Below are 20,069 nucleotides of genomic sequence, written 5' to 3' on the forward strand. Positions count from 1 at the left end.
GTCAGATTAGGTGGCAAAAACCTGGTGACAGATTCCCTTTAACACTAGAAGTCCCAGAGAGGGGTCATTTAACATTTTTACCATTAGAACCCTATGGAGCTCGAAATTCCTGGGACTTCTAGTGTTAAATGGTTTGTAGAAACAGCCTACAGTATCAGTAGCATTTGATTCAATTTTACCCATTATTAATTAAGTCATTCAAGCAAGAGTTAGTTTTCAAAACAATCTTTATTTTGTCTGAAGGTCTAATACAATGTTTTAAAGCAACTTAAAACGAGACACGGAGCTTTATCAAAGCTATAGCTCAAAGTTTCAGAGGCACAACTTTATTAATTGCCTTGTAAAGGCAAATAACTACTAACCATCCTTTTCCTCCCCAACAAAAAGACCAAAAGAATTAATGTTTAGCAAAGTCATTTTTTTTTTTAAATGTTTTATAAACATTGAACTTAATTTTCGTCTGAAATAGGAATAAAAAAAAAAAAAAAAAAAAATATAGCAGCACATTGGGCAGCTAATGCAGTCATACGGTGACATATAATATGAAGTCGTTGACGTAGCGAGTCATAAATATCGACGCATTAAGCCGTTAAAGATATAAAAATTTGGCATGTTTCGCCTCTGCCAGGCAATGAGCACACTGCTGCCCACTTCTAAAGAGATCCAGAACACCACATAGAAAGGGCTGTCCAAATAAAAAAAAAAAAAATAAAAAAAAAATATTGGACAACCACACATGACCAAGCCTGTATTATGGGCAGCAATCTGTCGAGACTGGAAAAGAGTAGAGACTTTAACAATTCTTAGCTCAATGTAAACTAAACCTAAAAGAGAGAAGCCTTTATATGAAGGAGGAGCATTGATTGCCTTTGAACAAAAAAAAAATAAAAAAAATAAAAAATATATTATATAATTTTTTATTTTTTGTTCAGGCAACTTTCCAAAACTGAAGATATCTGCGGATTCTTGGCTTCCATAAAAGGAAACAGGTCAGCCGCTTCGCCTGGTTAGGCTACTTTCACACATCCGGATTTTTGCTCTGCGGCACAATACGGCGTTCTGCAGAAAAACCGCAACTGGCTTTTGTAACGCCGGTTGCGTTTTTTTTTGCATAGACTTACATTAGTGCCGTATTGTGCCGCAGGGGCTTGCGTTCAGTCCGGTTTTTGCCGCATGCGGCAGATTTAGCCGATGCCGCGGCCGGATCGAACGTTCCCTGCAACGTTTTTTGCTCCGGCAAAAAACACCGCATCGCGCCGCATCCGGCCGCTGCGGCGCATTTTTCAATGCATACCTATGGAGGCCGGATGCGGCGCGATGCGGAAAAAACCGCATCCACTCGCCGCATGCGGTTTTTTCCACTGTGCATGCTCAGTAGCATGCCGCAACCGGAAAAAACCGGACGGGCCGCATGTAAAAACTTATGCAAAGGATGCGGTGTTTTCGCCGCATTCGTTGCATAGTTTTCACAGCCGGATTGAGCCGCAGTGCTCAAACCGGATGTGTGAAAGTAGCCTTAAAGGATCACAATGGCTTTAGTAAATCAGATATCTCGAGATCTGGTGCAATCCGTTCTCTCCATATAGAGGGGTATAGGTTTTGGGTACATTGGGTTTGAAATGACTATTCACAGTAGGGGACAGGTAGGCTTTGGCACTCCATTAATTGCTTTACACGTGGTCAGCACCATTGAGCTGAGCACCATGAGGAACGTAGATCGGCGCCATCTTAAGTGCTTAAAAGTTGTCTGCACCAAAAGGAACCACCAAAATAAAAATACAAGTTGCCTTTTGAGAAAAATCTGTTCTATACCGAGAGACGCAGTATTTTTTGGCTGATATTTACATAGCACAAAATAGAAAGAAAAAAAAAAAAAGCCCTTTTTGCCATTGCATTAACTTGTATTATAGATTTAGTGGCCCAGGTCATCATTCCTACCGCAATAATGCTCTTAAAAAAAAGGGTCTCCTCTTTTTTTCCTGGAGGAACAGCGCCACTCCTCTCTTAGGGCTGCGGCCGGTATTGCAGCTTTGCTCAATTAGACAGTTATAAGCCCAGAAATAACAGTTACTGTTTCCAAGACTTTTTTTTTTTAAAGAACCCCCTTCCAGCCTTTTGATTCCGCTCTACGCTTACCCAAAACATATTATACATTGAATTTACATTTTCTCATGTCGAAACTTGAATACATTTTCGCTTGTGCTTAAGAAATCTGCATGGTGTACCTTGAATCGGATGAATAGTGCATGTGCAATTCATAAAAAACTTAACCTTATCGTAAGGAAACCTCTACAAGAGTTAGGAAGAAAGAAAAAACAAATAAAATGTATGGCTTAAAATGGGAAATAAGTCAATTATACTTATCCCAAAGTCTTAAGGAGAAAACTAAACTGCGTAAGAAAAAAAATAAATTGTCTTCTAACCATAAAATAAATCGCGTGGTGTAAAATTCCAAGTACCAAATAGTTCATAGCCATGGAGCAACTTATCAAGCACATGATTTCCACGAAATCTACAGGTATAAAAATTCGAGGATGCTTTAACATGACGACATCACGTTGACTTAGAATCTACACAAGTCAAAGTAAAAGAAGGTTTTCGAAAATTACGCGGAGTCTGGATCCCCAAAATAAAAAAAATCAGACCCGCCATCATTAAAGCATAGTTTGGTTTTCAGAATACGTCATCAATAAAGCGCGTCTCGCGAGTAGGACGAAGCGGGAGACGGCCGACAAAGTCAACAAACTTGGATGAAGAAGACAGAGCGCGATTCATCCTTGTCGAAAAGGGTAAAAAGCAATGTATAGGGGGAACTTAATGATAAGATAGGTCACATAGGCGGCCTGGATTATGGTCAGCAAATACTACAAATGCAGGCAAATCGCAAATACTATAGAATACAAAACACGAGCAGTTACGGGGGGGGGGGGGTTCACCGCTTTTCCAGAGCCATTACGCCGAAAAAACAAATTGGCCTGTGAACGAGCAGTGGAAAAAAAGTGCAGTGAAAGTAAAAAAGGTGTGACGTTTGTATCCCACAGTATTCCCATGCTCAGCTGCAAATTTCCAATACGACTTTTGGAGGGTAGAAATTTACATACAAAATTTTTATTTTCTTTTTTTAAATGGACACAAAAAAAAAAAAAAAAAAAAAAAAAAAAAAGACCCTCCCACCTAAGTGTTCCAATGCAGTGACGTCACTTATGGCAGGGTTAGCATGCTACACAATTGAAATGATGGGTTGGGGGAGGGGTTGTCAAGTTCATATTGAGCAGGAGGCAGAAAGTTTTGTGCGGGCTTTCCACCAAGTCACAAATAAGAGGACAAGAATGCGCCAAGAGCGCATCGCCAAGTACCATCGTTAGAAACAACCCATAATAAAACACTGTCAAACTCTTGATTTATTAAGTTTATATATTTATATATCTTTATGGTTTATTTTCTTTTTTTTATTTTCTTTTTTTTTCTTTTTTTCTTATAAAAGCAGCTTTGAAGCTCATTAGGCACTGCCCAACAACGCGTTAATCAAATAATCTGTAATGAGTTATCTTCTTTAGCCTTGGGCATATCGCCAAGTTACTCTATACAAGGTTTATGGTAAAATAGCGCTCTTGTTCCAAGTCCCACCATCGGTCTCATCACCTCGGCTATTACCATCCACTCCTACACCCCTCCCAAACGACGTACTGCACATTTCCTAAACAGAAAGAAACTAACAAAAAAAAAAAAAGTAACATTTCGTGAACAGAAAAAGTATGTTATTGGTACGTATAAAATAAAAAAACAAAAAAAAAAAACAAAAACAAAACAGCTTAAAGAAAACGGATGTTGCATAGCATTAAGGATTCAGCAGTCAGCAAAATAAAGACAGTTTGGTATTGATAGGTTTCTTTTTTGATAGCTTGTCCCCATTGCTATGTACATATATATTTATATATTTATAATATATATATATGATTTTTTTTTCAGTTTCCATCCTGTCATTGTCCATATTAAATAGGTTCTCTTAACAGAAATCGTTTCTTTAGACGATAAAGTCTTCGTAAAACACTTCCTAGCACTTTGCTTAGGTCGAAGCAAATTTGTAAAAAGTTCCATTATCCAAAAAGTTTCTCCCGAAGTGCCGTTCTGCTACATTTGTAATCTTTTACTTTCTGTGGGGAGGGGGGGGGGGGGGGAGGAAAACAATGAAACAATCCGCAAGGCTGTGTGGGTAGATCCACTTAGCAATATGTCACTGGTCCTTGAAAAGGCTGTTATGGAACGGTATTTTCCCCCTTTACGAAATAAAAAAACAAACAAAAAAACAAAAACCCAACAGTACTGTTCGAGCAAAAAAAAGACACCTTGGCTTCTTGGATCTGCGGTGACCAACATTCAAGCTGGTAAAGCTTCAATAGAACGTAAACAAGCACCATGGTGAAGGCCTCGCGGTACCTGCAGGCCGGGAGATAGGCTTATAATAGCATATCTTTCTGTCGCTGTGCTTCTGGATCTTACATAGCAAGCACGATAGCTTAGAAACATACATTCACAGCTTAACACTCATCTCCTGCTTCCATGGCGAAAGAAAGCTCTTATCTCATCTGAAGGTAGCTTTGATACTGCAGCTCAATCTTGTGAAGAAGGCGGACGAGGGAGCTTTTAGGATTTTTTGTTTTTCCTTTGCCAAAACTGGCATCAACTTTTTTTTTTTGTTGACGCGGTAATAGACTCCAGAGTCTGTCAGGTGCTCATCGCCTCTGCTGTGCATATACTGGGTATGCTAGTGTGACGTTCAGAGAGTCATTGTGCTGTACGAGTGACGTGTGTTGGTAATGTAGCACCAGTTCTTTCAGAGAATTATATAAGTTGTATGGTTCTGCAAATCCGTAGCCGGTAAGGGTTTTGTTGATGACGCAGTGCTTGACCTCTCCATCCGCTCTGCAAAAGAATACAAAAATGGCGTCATGAGTACACGGCATGAATGATGGGCGTTCATCAGTATCGAAGCTGCACAGTAAAGAGATACGTACACCACGGAGCAGGCGTAGCACCCTTGCTTGCTGCTCTCCCGCACAAGGAATGTTCCATCTCGCTTTCCACGTAACAGGCTCTCGGCTTGAATTCTGTTAATATTCCCTACGTTCCACGTCCTTTCATCATGGTGGGGTAAATCCTCATCTTCCACCGTGGAGTACTGACTATAAAAGTAAGGGGAGAAAACTCGTTTAATAACATTTTTTAAAAAAAGTAAAAAGCAGGGGTCGTCATTGGGCCCTCTATGGAGTGAAGGATGTGTATTTGGTAATATAGCCCTGCTCTATCTTTCATTATGCGGCTATCGTGTAATTGAAAGCTTTGGCTACTGTCAGAACAGCTAGATAGAAGCGTGTTTCTTAACATTCATCTAGGGAAACTATGAACCCTGTCTGCGGCAACCTTGGGGTGTATTGTAACACTATACCCATTCTCTCATGGTGAGAAAGTATTTAAAAGCCCTGAATGTGTATTTTAACCCCATGAAAGTTATAAAGAGTAGTTGCTCAGTAGAATCATAAGAACCTCAATGGGTAACCTATCCCTGGCCCTTGCTCAGTCACTTGGAATGGTAAACTTTATGGCCCACAGTAGCTTGGAAAAGGGCATCTCAATTCAATCTAGTAGCCTCCTACCCACACGATAAGAGCCTATGCACACTTACTCTTCTGCATTTTCCGTGCCCAGCCATTCGTTCAGCTTCTTCTGTCTTACTCCTTTTTGTGTCAACCACCTATTGCACAAAGGGGAGGGAAAAAAAAATTAGTCAAGAGGCCTGATGGTATATTCACTGCAAGGAAAGTGGCAAGGCTTAAGGTGGAGCCGGACGTACAGTAAGTACTGGTCTCTTGTCTTTCTCAGCTGTATCAGGTCTGGCTTTATACTATTCATACGTTTGTCTATCTCCCGGTACTCGGCAGCTTGCTTCTTCAGGTCTTCTTCCAGCCTTCGTTTACTATCAACGATCTCACTGATTCGAGATTTTAATTTTTCATAATTATGAAGGATTCTAAAAAGAAGGGGGGGGGGGAACAAAAGGTTTTACTTAAAGACAGTAACTTATGTATATAAAGAAATATTCAGTGTCCATTCTGTCTTGCAGTTCATAATGGTCTTGAAATCACACTCAAAGAAACTTTACTCTTCTGTTGTACAAGACCCCCACGTACCTTTGAATTTCCTTCTCGTTCCCCTCCCGTCTGAACTTCTCGATGTACTCCTTGCTATATTTCTCCTGGGTTTGACATTGTTCTTCAAATATTTTAATGGTTTCGTTAAATGCCTCGATGGCTGTTCTTTTCATTTGGATTTCCTGGAAAAATCAAAGCGGATTCGGTCAAATATAGCACTTGCTGACCCTCTATGTTCACAAGAGTTTTTTGATTCAGGTTCTGCTTTAAAAGCCATACCAAAAAACTCTGAATGTACCCTACTGGATACTTCATGGTAACCTGGACAAGGAATCAGGTATAAAAAGTTGCAGCTTGTAGGAAATGAGAAGTCTTACCTGAGAAGTCCTTGTATAGTCCTCATACAGTCGATCATATTCCTGGTTCTTCTCTTGGAACTGGAGATTATACTCGTGCAACTTCTTTCCAACAGCTTCAATACTGTCTTCTTTCACCACTTGATCCTTTAGAAGAAAAAAGAAAACAAAAAAAAAAAAAAAGGAGGGACAATGGTGACTTCTCAATACTCGGAGATTGAGAGGAACATCAGTGGATAATCACAAATGATAGATTTACCTGCTGGAACCTTGATACTGGAAACAAGAGCTTAACATCGAGTTTAGGGTTATACTGGGCCAAAGACTCATTTCGGTAATGGATGATGAGCTCGACCACCGAGTTAAATGTCAACGGGTCAGAGAAACCATATTTTCCATCTCGATGAAATATTTTAATTAGTTTGTTATTTCCCCCTTTCCTGAAAAAGAAAAAACATATTACGTCATAAATATGGAAAATACAACAAAAAGAAACCCAGTCCAGCTGATGACATGGGAGACGTCATACTCAACGCCGTCCTCACCTTAGTGTCAGTGTGTAATCCCCAAGCATTTTTGTAGATGCATCTCGTACCAAGTAGGTACCATCAGTGGTATCTCGAAGTTTCTCATTTACCTCCTCCCTGTAATAAAACATTTAGGTTAGAAATCTGAAAAGATCCATAGGGTCAAAAGTTGATGAGCTGATAGAAAAGCACATACTGTGGGACACCTAACCATACGTCTAGACGTGGTCTTGCAATAGGGACAGTGCCACTTACTGCCCAATGCTACTCATTCTGACAACTATTTTTGACTATTCACTAGGTCTGGAGGCCATCAAGTGCCCTGACACTTCACCCATAAGTGGGTGTTACATGGAATCCCGAGTGGCTGCACGGAATCTTCTATATTTACTGCATTTCTAAGTAACGCCAGGGTCTAGACCAGTGTTTCTCAACTCCAGTCCTCAAGACCCACCAACAGATCATGTTTTCAGGTTTTCTCAATCAGGTTTTCAGGATTTCCTTAATGTTGCACAGGTGATGGAATTATTCCCTGGTCTAATAGGAAGAAAACCTGAAAACATGATCTGCTGTTGGGTCTTGAGGCCTGGAGTTGAGAAACACTGGTCTAAAGCCATCACTAATTATTGTATTTCTCCTAAGACAACAAAAGGAGGTGTGGAGATTTCTTAGAGAAGTTCTAGACCTAGCACGGGCCCATGCACGCAAAAGCAGCAAACAATGGGATTGTCATTACCTTGAGATATCTCCCCAGTACCATTCAGCGTCTTGCAGCGACATACTGTGATTAGTACCGTTATTGGTTACAGCAGTGGTGGATTTGGGAGGTTTTGGAGGCAGTGCTGAAAGAAAAGAAAAAAAAAAATATACAATAAATGACGTAAAGAAAATGAGGTCAAAATGCAATATTTCATGAGCCACAGACGGACTAGAACGAGAACCAGAGACACCGTACCACGTTGCTAGACAGGACCTGCCGTCATTGAACTGCAAAGCAGGTGAACAACGTGGGGGCTGAAAGTAGTACTTTGTGAACAAAGGAAAAAAAAAAAAAACCTGAAGGAAAAAAAAAAATGACATTGATGCTTTTAGCAATGTGACTCAGTGCAGTTATCAATCTGTGACCCAGATCCGTCTGGCACTAATCTCTATAAAAGACGACACTTTAATCTGGCTCAGTATCAATCGGCGGCAGCTGAACGCAACAAAAAGCACTAGATTTAACCCCTAAAACGCCCCCCACTAACCCCAGAACAATAGGCGTCGTAGCACTGATCTGCTAAGAAAAAGGAAGCCAGCGCTGAGGAGAAAGTGCAGCGCTCACTGTAACAAAGAACTGTATAAGGGAGGACACAATAGAAATAGAAGGCGCGCACACCCACCCCGCACGTGCGGCACACATTACCTGGAGCATCCATCTCTATGTAAAACATCAGATCGCCCCCAAAATGCGAGTCACAAGTGTCATACTGTGGCACCCCTTCATCCAGGCTCCACATAGCGTTGCACATTGTAATAAGAGCTAAGCCCTCCGATGAAATGGTGTCTTGGAATTCATTTAAAACCTTTAAGGGGCTGCACAGAAAGCGATTACATCATCACCAGAGCCGTCCAATCCATTGGACCAGTAATGGGCCACTCCTGGCTCTCACACACCAGCCGTCACAGGCAGATTTCGCTCTGGAGATTTGCATTTGACAGCACCATAAAAAAAAAAAAAAAACCAACATGTAATGAAAGTTATTTTTTTTTTAATTTGGCCTGTGCATCTGATAACGTCGCTTGCACAATGCAATTCCCTTTTTTATGACCGTGACATGGTACGGTCCGTGGCTGGCAGCCCGAGGAGCTGATCTCCTGCGGCACGTACCATTCACACTTTCTTCTCGCACATGTACGGCCAGCAGTGTCCCAGCTGCACGCAGGCAACTAATAGCCGAGCGGGCAAGACAAAGGCAGCCGCCTCCATGGAAAAGAATGCCGAGCAGAAAGAATAAATGGTGCAAGGAATATTTGCAATGTTAATGCTCCTTGCATGAAATATTATATATATATATATATATATATATATATATATATATATATATATATATATATATATATATATATATATATATATATATATATATATATATATATATAAGCATCTCCCTACAGCCTTCAACATTTTCAGACATTTCAATTTACAGCCAGGGCGATTGCAAAAGTCTTCACACACCCTAGAAAACTGATATGTTACCAATATGACCATCTTCACTACAGCCTTTAACATTTCTGGGCATTTCTTGATTGCAAAAGTCTTCACGCCCACTAAAAAACGCTATGTTACAAGTATGACCATCATCCCTACAGCCTTCAGCATTTTTGGACATTTCACTTTACAGCCAGGGCGATTGCAAAAGTCTTCACGTCCTCTAGAAAACGGATACGTTTCAAATATGCCCATCTACCTACGGCCTTCAACATTTTCGGACATTTCGCGATTGCAATTTACAACCAGGGAGATTGCGAAAGTCATGACGCCCCCTAGAACACTGATATGTTACAAATGTGACCATCTCCCTACAGCTTTCAACGTTTTTGGACATTTCACTTTACAACCAGGGACATTGTAAAAGACTTCACGCCCCTAGAAAACTGATGTTACACGTATGACCACATCTACCTACAGCCTTCAACATTTTCGGGACATTTCAATTTACAACCAGGAAGATTTCAAAAGTCTTCACGACCCCTAGAAAAACGATTCTCCATTGTGTAAGTGACAGATGTGGATCCTAATCTGCACCTCAAGAGACCCCAGGATTATAAGGGTCACACATGGGGGGGATGCAACAGCGAGGAAGCGCACTCACAGGAGCCACTTGTTAGAAAGTGTTAAAAGTTGGCCAGCCCTATCACATACAGGAGCAGCGAGCGTGCACGCCAAACCAGTCCAGCCTGCCGGGGACGTCTGTGCATGGGTGAGGGAAGAGACAGGTAAGCGATGGAGGCAGGTAGAGCATGACGGCAGGTTAACCCCTTCTACACCCTCGGAAAAAAGTCACTAAAGTACGAGCGGATCCACCAAGGAGAGCAGACAAAGGATGCGGAGCAGTCTACTTACCCAGGATATCGTGCATGGTCCTCGGCTTTTTATAAATCCCAAGAAAAAAAAAAAAAAGGAAATTGAAGAAAAAAAAAAAAATCCAAAAAAGAAAAATCAAGTAATTTCCAGGAAAATTTAAAATAAAAATAAATTAAAAAGTGCTTCCGATAATCCCAAGTTCAATTCCTTTAGGTTCCTGATATCCCAGAGTGTTGGCGTCCGCTCCCCCAGCTGCGGCGCTCAGAAATCAGACCCCGGAGCCTGCGCTGGAATCTAGTCCTTCATTTCCAGTTAATGATTAAAAAGTGAAGGCGCATTCAGTGCAGCTCGCTGGCAGCCGGAGGGGGAGGCTGCACGTCGCTCCCAGATAAAGATCTCAGTTTCATGATTAACTCAAGCAGGTTCAAATATTTGCTGAGCTAGGGATTTGGGGAGGTGGGGGGGAGGGGAGGCCGGAGAAGAGGCTGTCAATCACGGGGAAGCTGTCATCAGCTAACAAGTGGCTGGTGCAGGGAGCGCTCTGGTTTTAGCTCAGTAACTGAGACGACCATTGTGCGGGGACTTAAAATAGCCTCTGTCACTGACTGCGAGGAGCAGTGCTCGGTGGTGGGCGAGCAGACGACTCTCCACCGCCGCACATTCAGGGAGTTGGCTCAGAAGCAAAAAAAAGAATAGTAGTGCAAAAAAATTAAAAATTGTATCCAAGGAAGACTGACATGTGTACACACATCCCCCACCGCCATGCACCCCTAGGCAGGGACAGGTAACCGCAGCTGGTTAACCTCTGCACTGCCGCTCTGCACCCAGCGAGTAGCTAGTGGCAATTCCTGTGTTACAGAGCGTCCGTGACTAATCAGATTACTGCGGGAGGATAGATGTGCATTGTTCTGCCCCGTATTCCCGTATCACATGTCAGCCGATCTGTGCGCGCTGCCGTATAATAGCGCCGCTATCTTCTTATGACAAAGGACAAATGCCAGCAAAATTAATAGGAGGATCTGCCGTACAGATCAGCGGGCACTGGATTCGGGTCGCGATTATCTACGGCGGAGCTGAAAAGCCGGCAGATGGCCCAAATGTCCGGCTGCCAGGACGGGGCTGTGATGAACGACCCATCATACCAGTCATATAACACACTACATGTGACGGCACGACTGATACAGGCTGCCATATAGAGCCCAAATCTGCGTAAAATGCCGCAAAACCCTACAAGGCTGGCGGCGGATCTGCTGCAATGATATTCTGCCATATTGGATTTCTCATGACTGCAGTTTGAGTCGTTCCTGACAAATGAAGGTTTTGTATCCCAACATACCGGTATAAAGTCCTTACACCCCGTCATTATCCAAGACATCAGACCAACCAAAAACATAATAGTATATGCTTGATAAAGGGTGAAGCGTAGGGTGAAACGTTGCCTGACTTGGCGGATTAAAGAAAAATTGAAAAAACCAAACCCTGGGATGCGGTCAACTGCCCTTCTGCAACCAAAAAGATAAGACGCTCCGAAAAGGTCCATCTGAGAGCCTCAATATACGGCCGATACGAGGGTCCAACAGCGGGTCACATAGTGCCAATACACCAATAGGGCTCAACTCGCCCGGCCTTTTTTATGTACCGTATATACAAAAAAACCTATTAAACTGTAACCAACTGGAGAAAAAGGGACAAAGTATTTCTGAAGTTAATAAGGCAGCGAGCGCTGTTAGCAGCAATCTCGTCTTCATCGTGGAGACTGGCATTACACCGAGACTTCACGTCCTGCAGCCGAGAACAAAGGCGCCAGATGACGAACCTGACTGAAGGGCGCCCTCCGGTGGCCAAAATCAATATGACTGCTAGAACTGGTCATACAATGAACTGCAGCTAGAAATTACGTCATTCTAAAAACGGGTGCAAAAACCAAAAGCATCGCAGGATTGCAAGGAAAATAAAAAATAAAAAAAAAAATAAATAAATGTATATACTTGATCTGACAACATCTTGGCACATAGTAAAAAAAAAAAAATTAAAAAAATAAAATTATCTATCTACAGTATATCTATATATGCCAAGATGTTGTTACATCAAGGAATATTTGTGGGTTTTTTGTTTCTTTTCCTTGCAATCCTCCGATGCGCTATATACCGTATTTTTCGTTTTATAAGACACACTGTGGATGCACCCCAAAAAAAAGGTAAAAAATAATCCGGTGGCATCTTACCACTGTGCTGGGGCTGCAGACGCTGCTCTGTGCTGGCTCTGCAGGCGGTGAGGCACGGGCCATTCTGGAGAGGTCAGCGGTGAGGGCTTCAAAGAAATGGCTCCCAGAAGCATGCGCAGAAGAGATCTTGAGCAGAGAGCTCTCATCAGCGTAAGCGCAGACTCTGGGCGCCATTATTTGAAGTCCTCACATGTTCAGAATGACCCCTGCCACACCGCCCGCCATACTGAGCAGGAGCCGCCGGCCGCCGTACAGGGCAGCAGCCGCCACCGCCGGCCGCCGTACAGGGCAGCAGCCGCCGCCGCCGTACAGAGCAGCAGCAGCAGCCGCCGCCGGCCGCCGTACAGAGCAGCAGCCGCAGCCGCCGCCGTACAGAGCAGCAGCCGCCGCCGGCCGCCGTACAGAGCAGCAGCAGCCGCCGCCGGCCGCCGTACAGAGCAGCAGCAGCCGCCGCCGGCCGCCGTACAGAGCAGCAGCCGCCGCCGCCGGCCGCCGTACAGAGCAGCAGCCGCCGCCGCCGGCCGCCGTACAGAGCAGCAGCCGCCGCCGGCCGCCGTACAGAGCAGCAGCCGCCGCCGGCCGCCGTACAGAGCAGCAGCAGCCGCCGCCGGCCGCCGTACAGAGCAGCAGCAGCCGCCGCCGGCCGCCGTACAGAGCAGCCGCTGCCGGCCACCGTGCAGAGCAGCTGCTGTACAGAGCAGCACAGCATTGCCCCTGCCTCCTGTGAGCCCTCTCCACCTCCCAGGTAAGCTACATTTGAATTTTAAGACACACCTCTCATTTTCCTCCCAAATTTTTGGGAGGAAAAGTGCATCTTATAATCCGAAAAATACGGTGTGTGTATTCTATATATACACACACACTTCTATATTTCGAGACAAGTACATACATGCAAAAAAAGAAAAAAGAAAAGAAAAATCCCTGTGTTCAGGAGAAGGAAAGCACCTAGTGACTTTTGCAATGAGTAATTTAACTAAGAAAATAACCTTGTGCCAGCGAGAGTGCACCCGAGGACAGACGTATGGATGCTTTACCCTGCGGTACGGTGCGTCTCAGGTCGACACAGAAAATATGTACAAACAGGTCTTGGTTTACAGCTCAATTATAGATGTAAATGATATGGACTAAGAATATATAAGTGCATCTGCTGACTGGCCCGAAGTATGAAGGCACAACACGACCTGTGTTATCAAACAGCGACACCATAAACACGCACGCCCGACGCCAAGTTTCCAACGAGTCATAATTTTGGTCTCCGAAAACTTACCGGATTCAACTACGACCCAGGACAATGGAGACGGGGCTGATCCATCACAGGGGCTGTGCCCATCACAGATGCCCCGCACACAACACGGCTATACACGCCAATGTATACAGATTGCAGAGCCAGAACCTAAAGCTACGCTATAACAGATCCCCCTCAGAACGCACCACCTTATCTATAGGGCTGGATGTGCCGAGTGCATTTCCTTCTGCATTTTTTTTTACTTCCCTCTAATGGGATCAATTCTGGTTTTTTGAAAGAACAAAAAAAAAAAATAAATGAAAATGTATGCAACGATATAAAGACAGCAGACACAGGCGTATAAAGAGCGGTCCTGACGAAGGAGCACAGGTACACATGGGAAAGGTCAAAGGAGAACTAGTAAATCCTTCCCACCAGAAGAGCCAAGGAAGACACCTGGATAACCACACGAATTCCTCCGGGCGGGGGCTCGAGGCCAGACATCAGCCTCCCACACACCCCGGGCAACATTAACAAAGCTCAAAAGTAAACCAAACAATAAATTAAAGAATCTAATTCAGTATATTCTGTTTATTGGTCACATTTCTCTGTAAAGCCGAGTTCTCCGTGCCACCCCGAAGCCTGCGATGTAGACTGGCCGGCAGGCAGCAAAAACCCATGTGGGCTCCTACACGTCCCTCTGGAGACGTGCACAGGATTTAACGAGATGCACGTGAGCAGACGTCTGCGGAGGAGCAGGGAGCCTCTAATTATTTCATAAAAAGTAGCAGCCGCCTGGGAGGACTGCCAGCTACCGCCATGTACTGCTCCACGAGCGGATCACAGTTCATTTCTAACTTGTGCAAGCGGTAAAGTGTTGCGAAACAGAAGACGATCCCCCACGTTGCGTTCGGTGTCACAGGTAAGAACCGAATCAGGTACACATAAGGCCTCATTCAGACATCCATGAAAAACGACCGACCGCAGTACCCTGAGCCGGACTAGGCAGCATCATATAGCACATAGGGAGACCTGCGGCCGGTCCTTATACCGCGGATGTGTGAATTTGGCCTCACTTCAGTCCTACAAAGCCTTCACCATACCGGTAATCAGCACCTAGCTCACCAGTAACGAATATAATCCTAAAACAAATATTAAAGTGGTATTCACACCTGGGACATAAATGTCTGATAGAAGCGGGTCACAGAGGGGGGGGATTCACCATTTTGCACTGTTCGAAATGGACAAATGTTCCATTTACTGCCATATAACACACACTCGGCAACTTTAAGAAGTCCCAAAGCAGTGAATGGAGAGTGCGCCATTTCTATCGGCGCGATATATGCGCCCTTTGGTGGTGGAATCCGCATCAATCAGATATTTATGGATATGCCCCAAAAAATGTCCGAAATGGGAATGCCCCATAGAATGCATGTAACCTTAAATACACAACGTGGCCTGTTAAAAGTCCCCTGCCATTAACAGGGTCAATAAAAAAAGAACCGCCTGATCGAGAAGCAGCAGCAGCCTCCCCACTCGCATGCTGCGCTGACACAAGTACGTTACGATCCTTTCCACACCCAAAAGGACCCGCATCGTGCAGCTGCTGGCCCCTCCGGCAGTCTGATTTTTCTAAGAATTTTACAAGCAGGAGCCCAAAGGCAAAATGTCATCGCAGTCATGTAGGCAAGAAAAGAAGTGGCCGTACCTGGCGCTGCTTGCTGCTCGTTCCATTCACTGGCAATAAGAACTTCCAGAATCTGAGTGCCGTATTCAGGGCTGTCCGTGCTGCAAAACACAGAAAGCAAAGCCAGCGTTACGTAGGGGTTAAAACGCGGCATGCATGGATCCTACAGAAAGAATGACGCCTAGTAGTGCACAGTAATGCCTGGCACTTACCTCCCCAGCTGGTTTCTGAAGAGAAGTGGGCTGAAGATTTCGGCCAGTAGCTTTGCACTTAACAAGTTCTTGCTGGAACTTTGACAAAGTAGAAAGAAGTGTTTGAGCATGTGCTGGAGGGTGAGCCAATACTGCTGCGGCACACTCGCAGACTGGATGATCTTCCGCAGCAGCTGAGCGTAGTCGTCCGAGTTCACTGATTCTGCTGACAGGTAAAGCAATGAAAAGGGTTTAGTCCAGAAGTCGTGAGGTCCTGCATCCTGGGCGAACCCAGAAAAGATGAAGTTGAACTAAAACTGCGACTACGGAGCACGCTAATTAGGAGGAACGACAGGTCGCCGGCCCCCGACTGAGGAGCAGCAGCGCCCACAGCTCCTGCTTCTGTGAAGGTTATCAGATCAATATCCTATTCGGCAGCATGTGACAGAACTTTGTGGGCTGATACCAGAAACGTCCTTACATTTGGACTTTGTGAAAAGATAAGCGGCGCAGCGAGCAGCAGAAGCTGAATCCTGCTGAACCTGGAACACCGCGTTCTCCCCAAATAGTCGCCATTTGCCAGCGCTGATAAAAGGTTAACAATTACCTCTCTCCGCACACAGTTACTGAGACCTTCGCATCGTTAACCATTACACATGGCTTTCTTCTCAGAATTACAGCATTATGTGCTAACAACGCTGGACACGACGCGCGGGATCCTCACCTCTGACCGCAGAGAGCATCTCATTGTAGGTGGCGGCTGGAATGACGGGGCTAGGGAGATCCAACAGGAACCGCTTCACAGCATCACTCAGAGCCGCCACGTCCAAATGGTCATAGTCGGTCGGTGCCGTATCTGGAAAAAGGAAAAAAAATCCAGCAGATTAAACACTGTCGGTATCACAATGGCCGCGCGTAGTGGTATCTTCTACCTTCCGCTTCTATTATTCCCACAGTGAAGTGAAGGAGAGCAAAACCCAAAACTGGCTGCAGAAGCCGGAGACACAAGGTTATAGAAGGCGATTTTAACAAGTCCATGTTTAGCCTGTCAATATTTTGATATAAACACGCACGGGCTTCTTAAGGGTGGGGAAGGCTCCGGGCAAGGCAAGTGACGGAGAAAAAGCAGGAGTCTCCAGAAACGTGAGCAGAAGACGGAAAAAATAAAAATAAACAGTGGGATTCAAATTTCTGCAAATGCACAGCTTTGTTTTCTACTGGGGCGGAGGGGGCAGACATTAAAAGGGACGAGCTACAAATGGGAAGCCCATTAGGGGCTGTTCCTTCAGCAATGGCTATACAGTGAACCTGTCAGGTGCAATATGCACCCAGGACCACGAGCAGTTCTGTGAGCATATTGCTAATCCCTGCCTAACCGTCCCTGTATACACTAGAAAAGATAAAAGGATCTTTAGAAGTAGTATTTCTAAAGATAATTTTATATGCTAATAAGGGAAGAGACTAGACACAAGGGCATTACTTCCCTTGGTTAGTTGGCCCACATATTTTAGTACATCCCTGTGGGTGTACCAACATGCTAACGAATGCGCAGTGACACTGCACATACCTCATTCTGTATGGCGAATGGATGTGAGCTGCGCATGCTCTGAAGCCCCCAGGACTTCCGATCATGCGCACTAAACTGATGCCGGGTGTAAGCTTCCCGGCTTCAGTGAGGTATAGTGCGCATGACCACAAGTGCTGAGGACTCCAGATCATATGCAGTGCGTATTCATCAGTCATACAGAATGAGATATGCGCACATCACTGTGCATTCATTAGCATGTTAGCACGTCCACAGGCTATGTGGGCCAACTAGCCAAGGGAAGTAACACCCTTCCGACTAGTCGCTGGCCTTATTAGCATATAATAAACAATCTTTAGGAATACTTTTTCTAAACACATTTGCAGAAAAGGAGGTGGAATCCGCCAACAAAAAAACGTCTTCATTCAGGGAAAGTATCCATTATTAAAATCCCGCTTATTAGTGCTAATTAAACTCCATTACACGTACAGACATGGGGATGCGATTGACGCGTTTCGGGAGAGAGTCTAAGGCAGACTCTTCCGAAACGCGTCAACCGCGTCCCCATGTCTGTACGTGTAATGGAGTTTAATTAGCACTAATAAGCGGGATTTTAATAATGGATACTTTCCCTGAATGAAGACGTTTTTTGTTGCCGGATTCCACCTCCTTTTCTGCAAGTTCTTTAGCCTTTGTTTTCCGTGCACCGTCTGGCTTCTTCCATGGATGGACATTTATACTAAGTGGTGAGCTGTATAACCTGGTTTACTTTTTCTAAACACATGTATTTATGATACTAGATACAGCAAGTTAGGCAGAAATTACTAATATGCACCTCGAACTGCTCGTAGTTCCAAGTTCATAGGGCGGGCGGTGGCTCAGTGGTTAGCACTGCAGTCTTGCAGCGCTGGGGTCCTGGGTTCAAATCCCACCAAGGACACCATCTGCAAGGAGTTTGTATGTTCTCCCCGTGTTTGCGTGGGTTTCCTTTGGGTTCTCCGGTTTCCTCCCACACTCCAAACATATACTCGTAGGGAACCTAGATTGTGAGCCCCAATGGGGACAGTGTTGTCAATGTATGCTGTGGAATTAATAGCGCTATATAAATGAATAATTATTATTATTATTACATATATATTAATAATATTATTATTAATAATAATAATGAATAAAAATACTAAAAAAGGTATTGTTGCTTTCCAGCTCCCCCACAGGCGATGTCAGAGACTTCCCCATACTGCCCCTGCGTTCATAGATTACAAGCCTGTGAGCAGGACCCTCACTCCTACTGGTATCTGTAAAATTGTGTCCGATATTGTCTGTATATGTCCCCTCCGAAATGTAAAGTGATATATATATATCACTTTACATTTCGGAGGGGACATATACAGACAATATCGGACACAATTTATAATATAAATATATATATATATATATATATATATATATATATATATATATATATATATATATATATATATATATATATATATATATATATATATATATATATATATATATATATATATATATATATATAAAATCATCATCATTAGTATGTTTTTTATAGACATGGATTGAATAAAAATTATTATTTTACTATTCGACAACCCCTATAATGCATACAATTTAATGAAGAAAAAAAATGCTTATTTTAAAAGAAAAAAAAAAAACACAGTGAGAGATTTTGTTGAACACTTAGATTTTTACAGGAGCCCAAGAAAATCTGAAGGAATCGAAGAATCTGAGGTAATTCTGGATTGTGTGGATTCTGGCGCCATCTACTGGCACAAAATGGAATATTCTGTCAAACAAAATATTCAGACTCCCTGGGCCATGATTGTCCTGGTCACACCCATTAAGATCACATTTGAAACAATGCATTCTTCACATGACAGCCTGACAAAAAGTGAAAGGGGCCGTCCAGCCACAGAAAATAAGGAATAGGAAAAACCCAGGAGGTATCAGAATGGGAGCGGTAGGGTAAGGAGAGCAGCACGGGTTATGGTCTGGATGACCCCTGTACATGATACAGCCCATGTGACAGTAATTAAAGGGTTTTCTCATCTTTTTAAATGTGTAAGGGTGCTTTCACACATCCGGATTTTTGCTCTGCGGCACAATACGGCGTTCTGCAGAAAAAACGCCACCGGCTTTTGAAACGCCGGTGGCGTTTTTTTTTGCATAGACTTACATTAGTGCCGTATTGTGCCGCAGGGGCTTGCGTTCGGTCCGGTTTTGGCCGCATGCGGCAGATTTAGCCGATGCGGCGGCCGGATCGAACGTCCCCTGCAACGTTTTTTGCTCCGGCAAAAAACACCGCATCGCGCCGCATCCGGCCACTGCGGCGCATTTTTCAATGCATACCTATGGAGGCCGGATGCGGCGCGATGCGGAAAAAACCGCATCCGGTCGCCGCATGCGGTTTTTTCCACTGCGCATGCTCAGTAGCATGCCGCAACCGGAAAAAAACGGATGGGCCGCATGTAAAAACTTATGCAAAGGATGCGGTGTTTTCGCCGCATCCGTTGCATAGTTTTCACAGCCGGATTGAGCCGCAGGGCTCAAACCGGAGGTGTGAAAGTAGCCTAACAGTGCAAAGTCCTTATAAAAATAAACAATTCTGCAATGTAGTTCTTATAAATGCCCTCTTATTTTCAAGAATGGAGAGATCTTTGATTCTAGTTTACTTCTCATTGCCAGAGTAAGGCTAATTTCACACATCAGTTTTTTTCCATCAGGCACAATCTGGAAAAAAAACGGGTAAAACTGATCCGGCGCCGGATCAGTTTTATCCCCATTGATTTGTATTAGCGCCGGATTGTGCCTGATTGCCTTGCGTTGCATCCGGCTTTTGCCGGATCCGTCATAATTGCCTAAAGCGGCGGCCGGAGGGAACGTATTTTGTAACTTTTTTTTGTCCGGCAAAAAATTCGCATCGCGCCGGATGCGGCGTGTTTTACAATGGAAGCCTATGGCGTAATGCGGTAAAAAATTGATGCAGCCGCCGGATCCGTTTTTGTAAACTGAGCATGCTTTAATGTATTGAAAAAAAATTGATCCAGCAAAAAAAACGGACGAAAAGAATGCAAAAACAGATGAGCCGGATCAGTTTTTT

At 44.0% G+C, this 20,069-nt stretch overlaps 1 protein-coding gene across 5 annotated transcripts in view; it reads right to left on the reverse strand.

Moving 5' to 3' along the window:
- Positions 1 to 209: 209 nt before the first annotated feature.
- PIK3R1 (phosphoinositide-3-kinase regulatory subunit 1) overlaps positions 210 to 20,069 on the reverse strand; it is a 68,571-nt gene continuing 48,711 nt past the window's right edge. For 2 of the 5 annotated variants that reach the window (XM_075325889.1, XM_075325910.1), the window contains exons 4-15: positions 16,151 to 16,282; positions 15,448 to 15,652; positions 15,257 to 15,336; positions 7,769 to 7,874; positions 7,051 to 7,149; positions 6,765 to 6,945; positions 6,527 to 6,652; positions 6,189 to 6,331; positions 5,852 to 6,028; positions 5,684 to 5,752; positions 5,016 to 5,183; positions 210 to 4,923 (exon numbers count right to left, since the gene is read on the reverse strand). In XM_075325889.1, coding sequence (XP_075182004.1) covers positions 4,734 to 4,923; positions 5,016 to 5,183; positions 5,684 to 5,752; positions 5,852 to 6,028; positions 6,189 to 6,331; positions 6,527 to 6,652; positions 6,765 to 6,945; positions 7,051 to 7,149; positions 7,769 to 7,874; positions 15,257 to 15,336; positions 15,448 to 15,652; positions 16,151 to 16,282 — 1,676 coding nt within the window. In that variant the 3' untranslated portion in view covers positions 210 to 4,733. Of the gene's footprint in view, positions 4,924 to 5,015; positions 5,184 to 5,683; positions 5,753 to 5,851; positions 6,029 to 6,188; positions 6,332 to 6,526; positions 6,653 to 6,764; positions 6,946 to 7,050; positions 7,150 to 7,768; positions 7,875 to 8,437; positions 8,583 to 10,138; positions 10,430 to 15,256; positions 15,337 to 15,447; positions 15,653 to 16,150; positions 16,283 to 20,069 lie in introns of those variants that run through there. The other 3 variants (XM_075325899.1, XM_075325929.1, XM_075325921.1) reach the window with 3 other exon arrangements.

The sequence above is a fragment of the Anomaloglossus baeobatrachus genome, chromosome 1 (genome assembly GCF_048569485.1).
Source record: "Anomaloglossus baeobatrachus isolate aAnoBae1 chromosome 1, aAnoBae1.hap1, whole genome shotgun sequence".
In the NCBI taxonomy this organism is placed as follows: Eukaryota; Metazoa; Chordata; class Amphibia; order Anura; family Aromobatidae; genus Anomaloglossus; species Anomaloglossus baeobatrachus.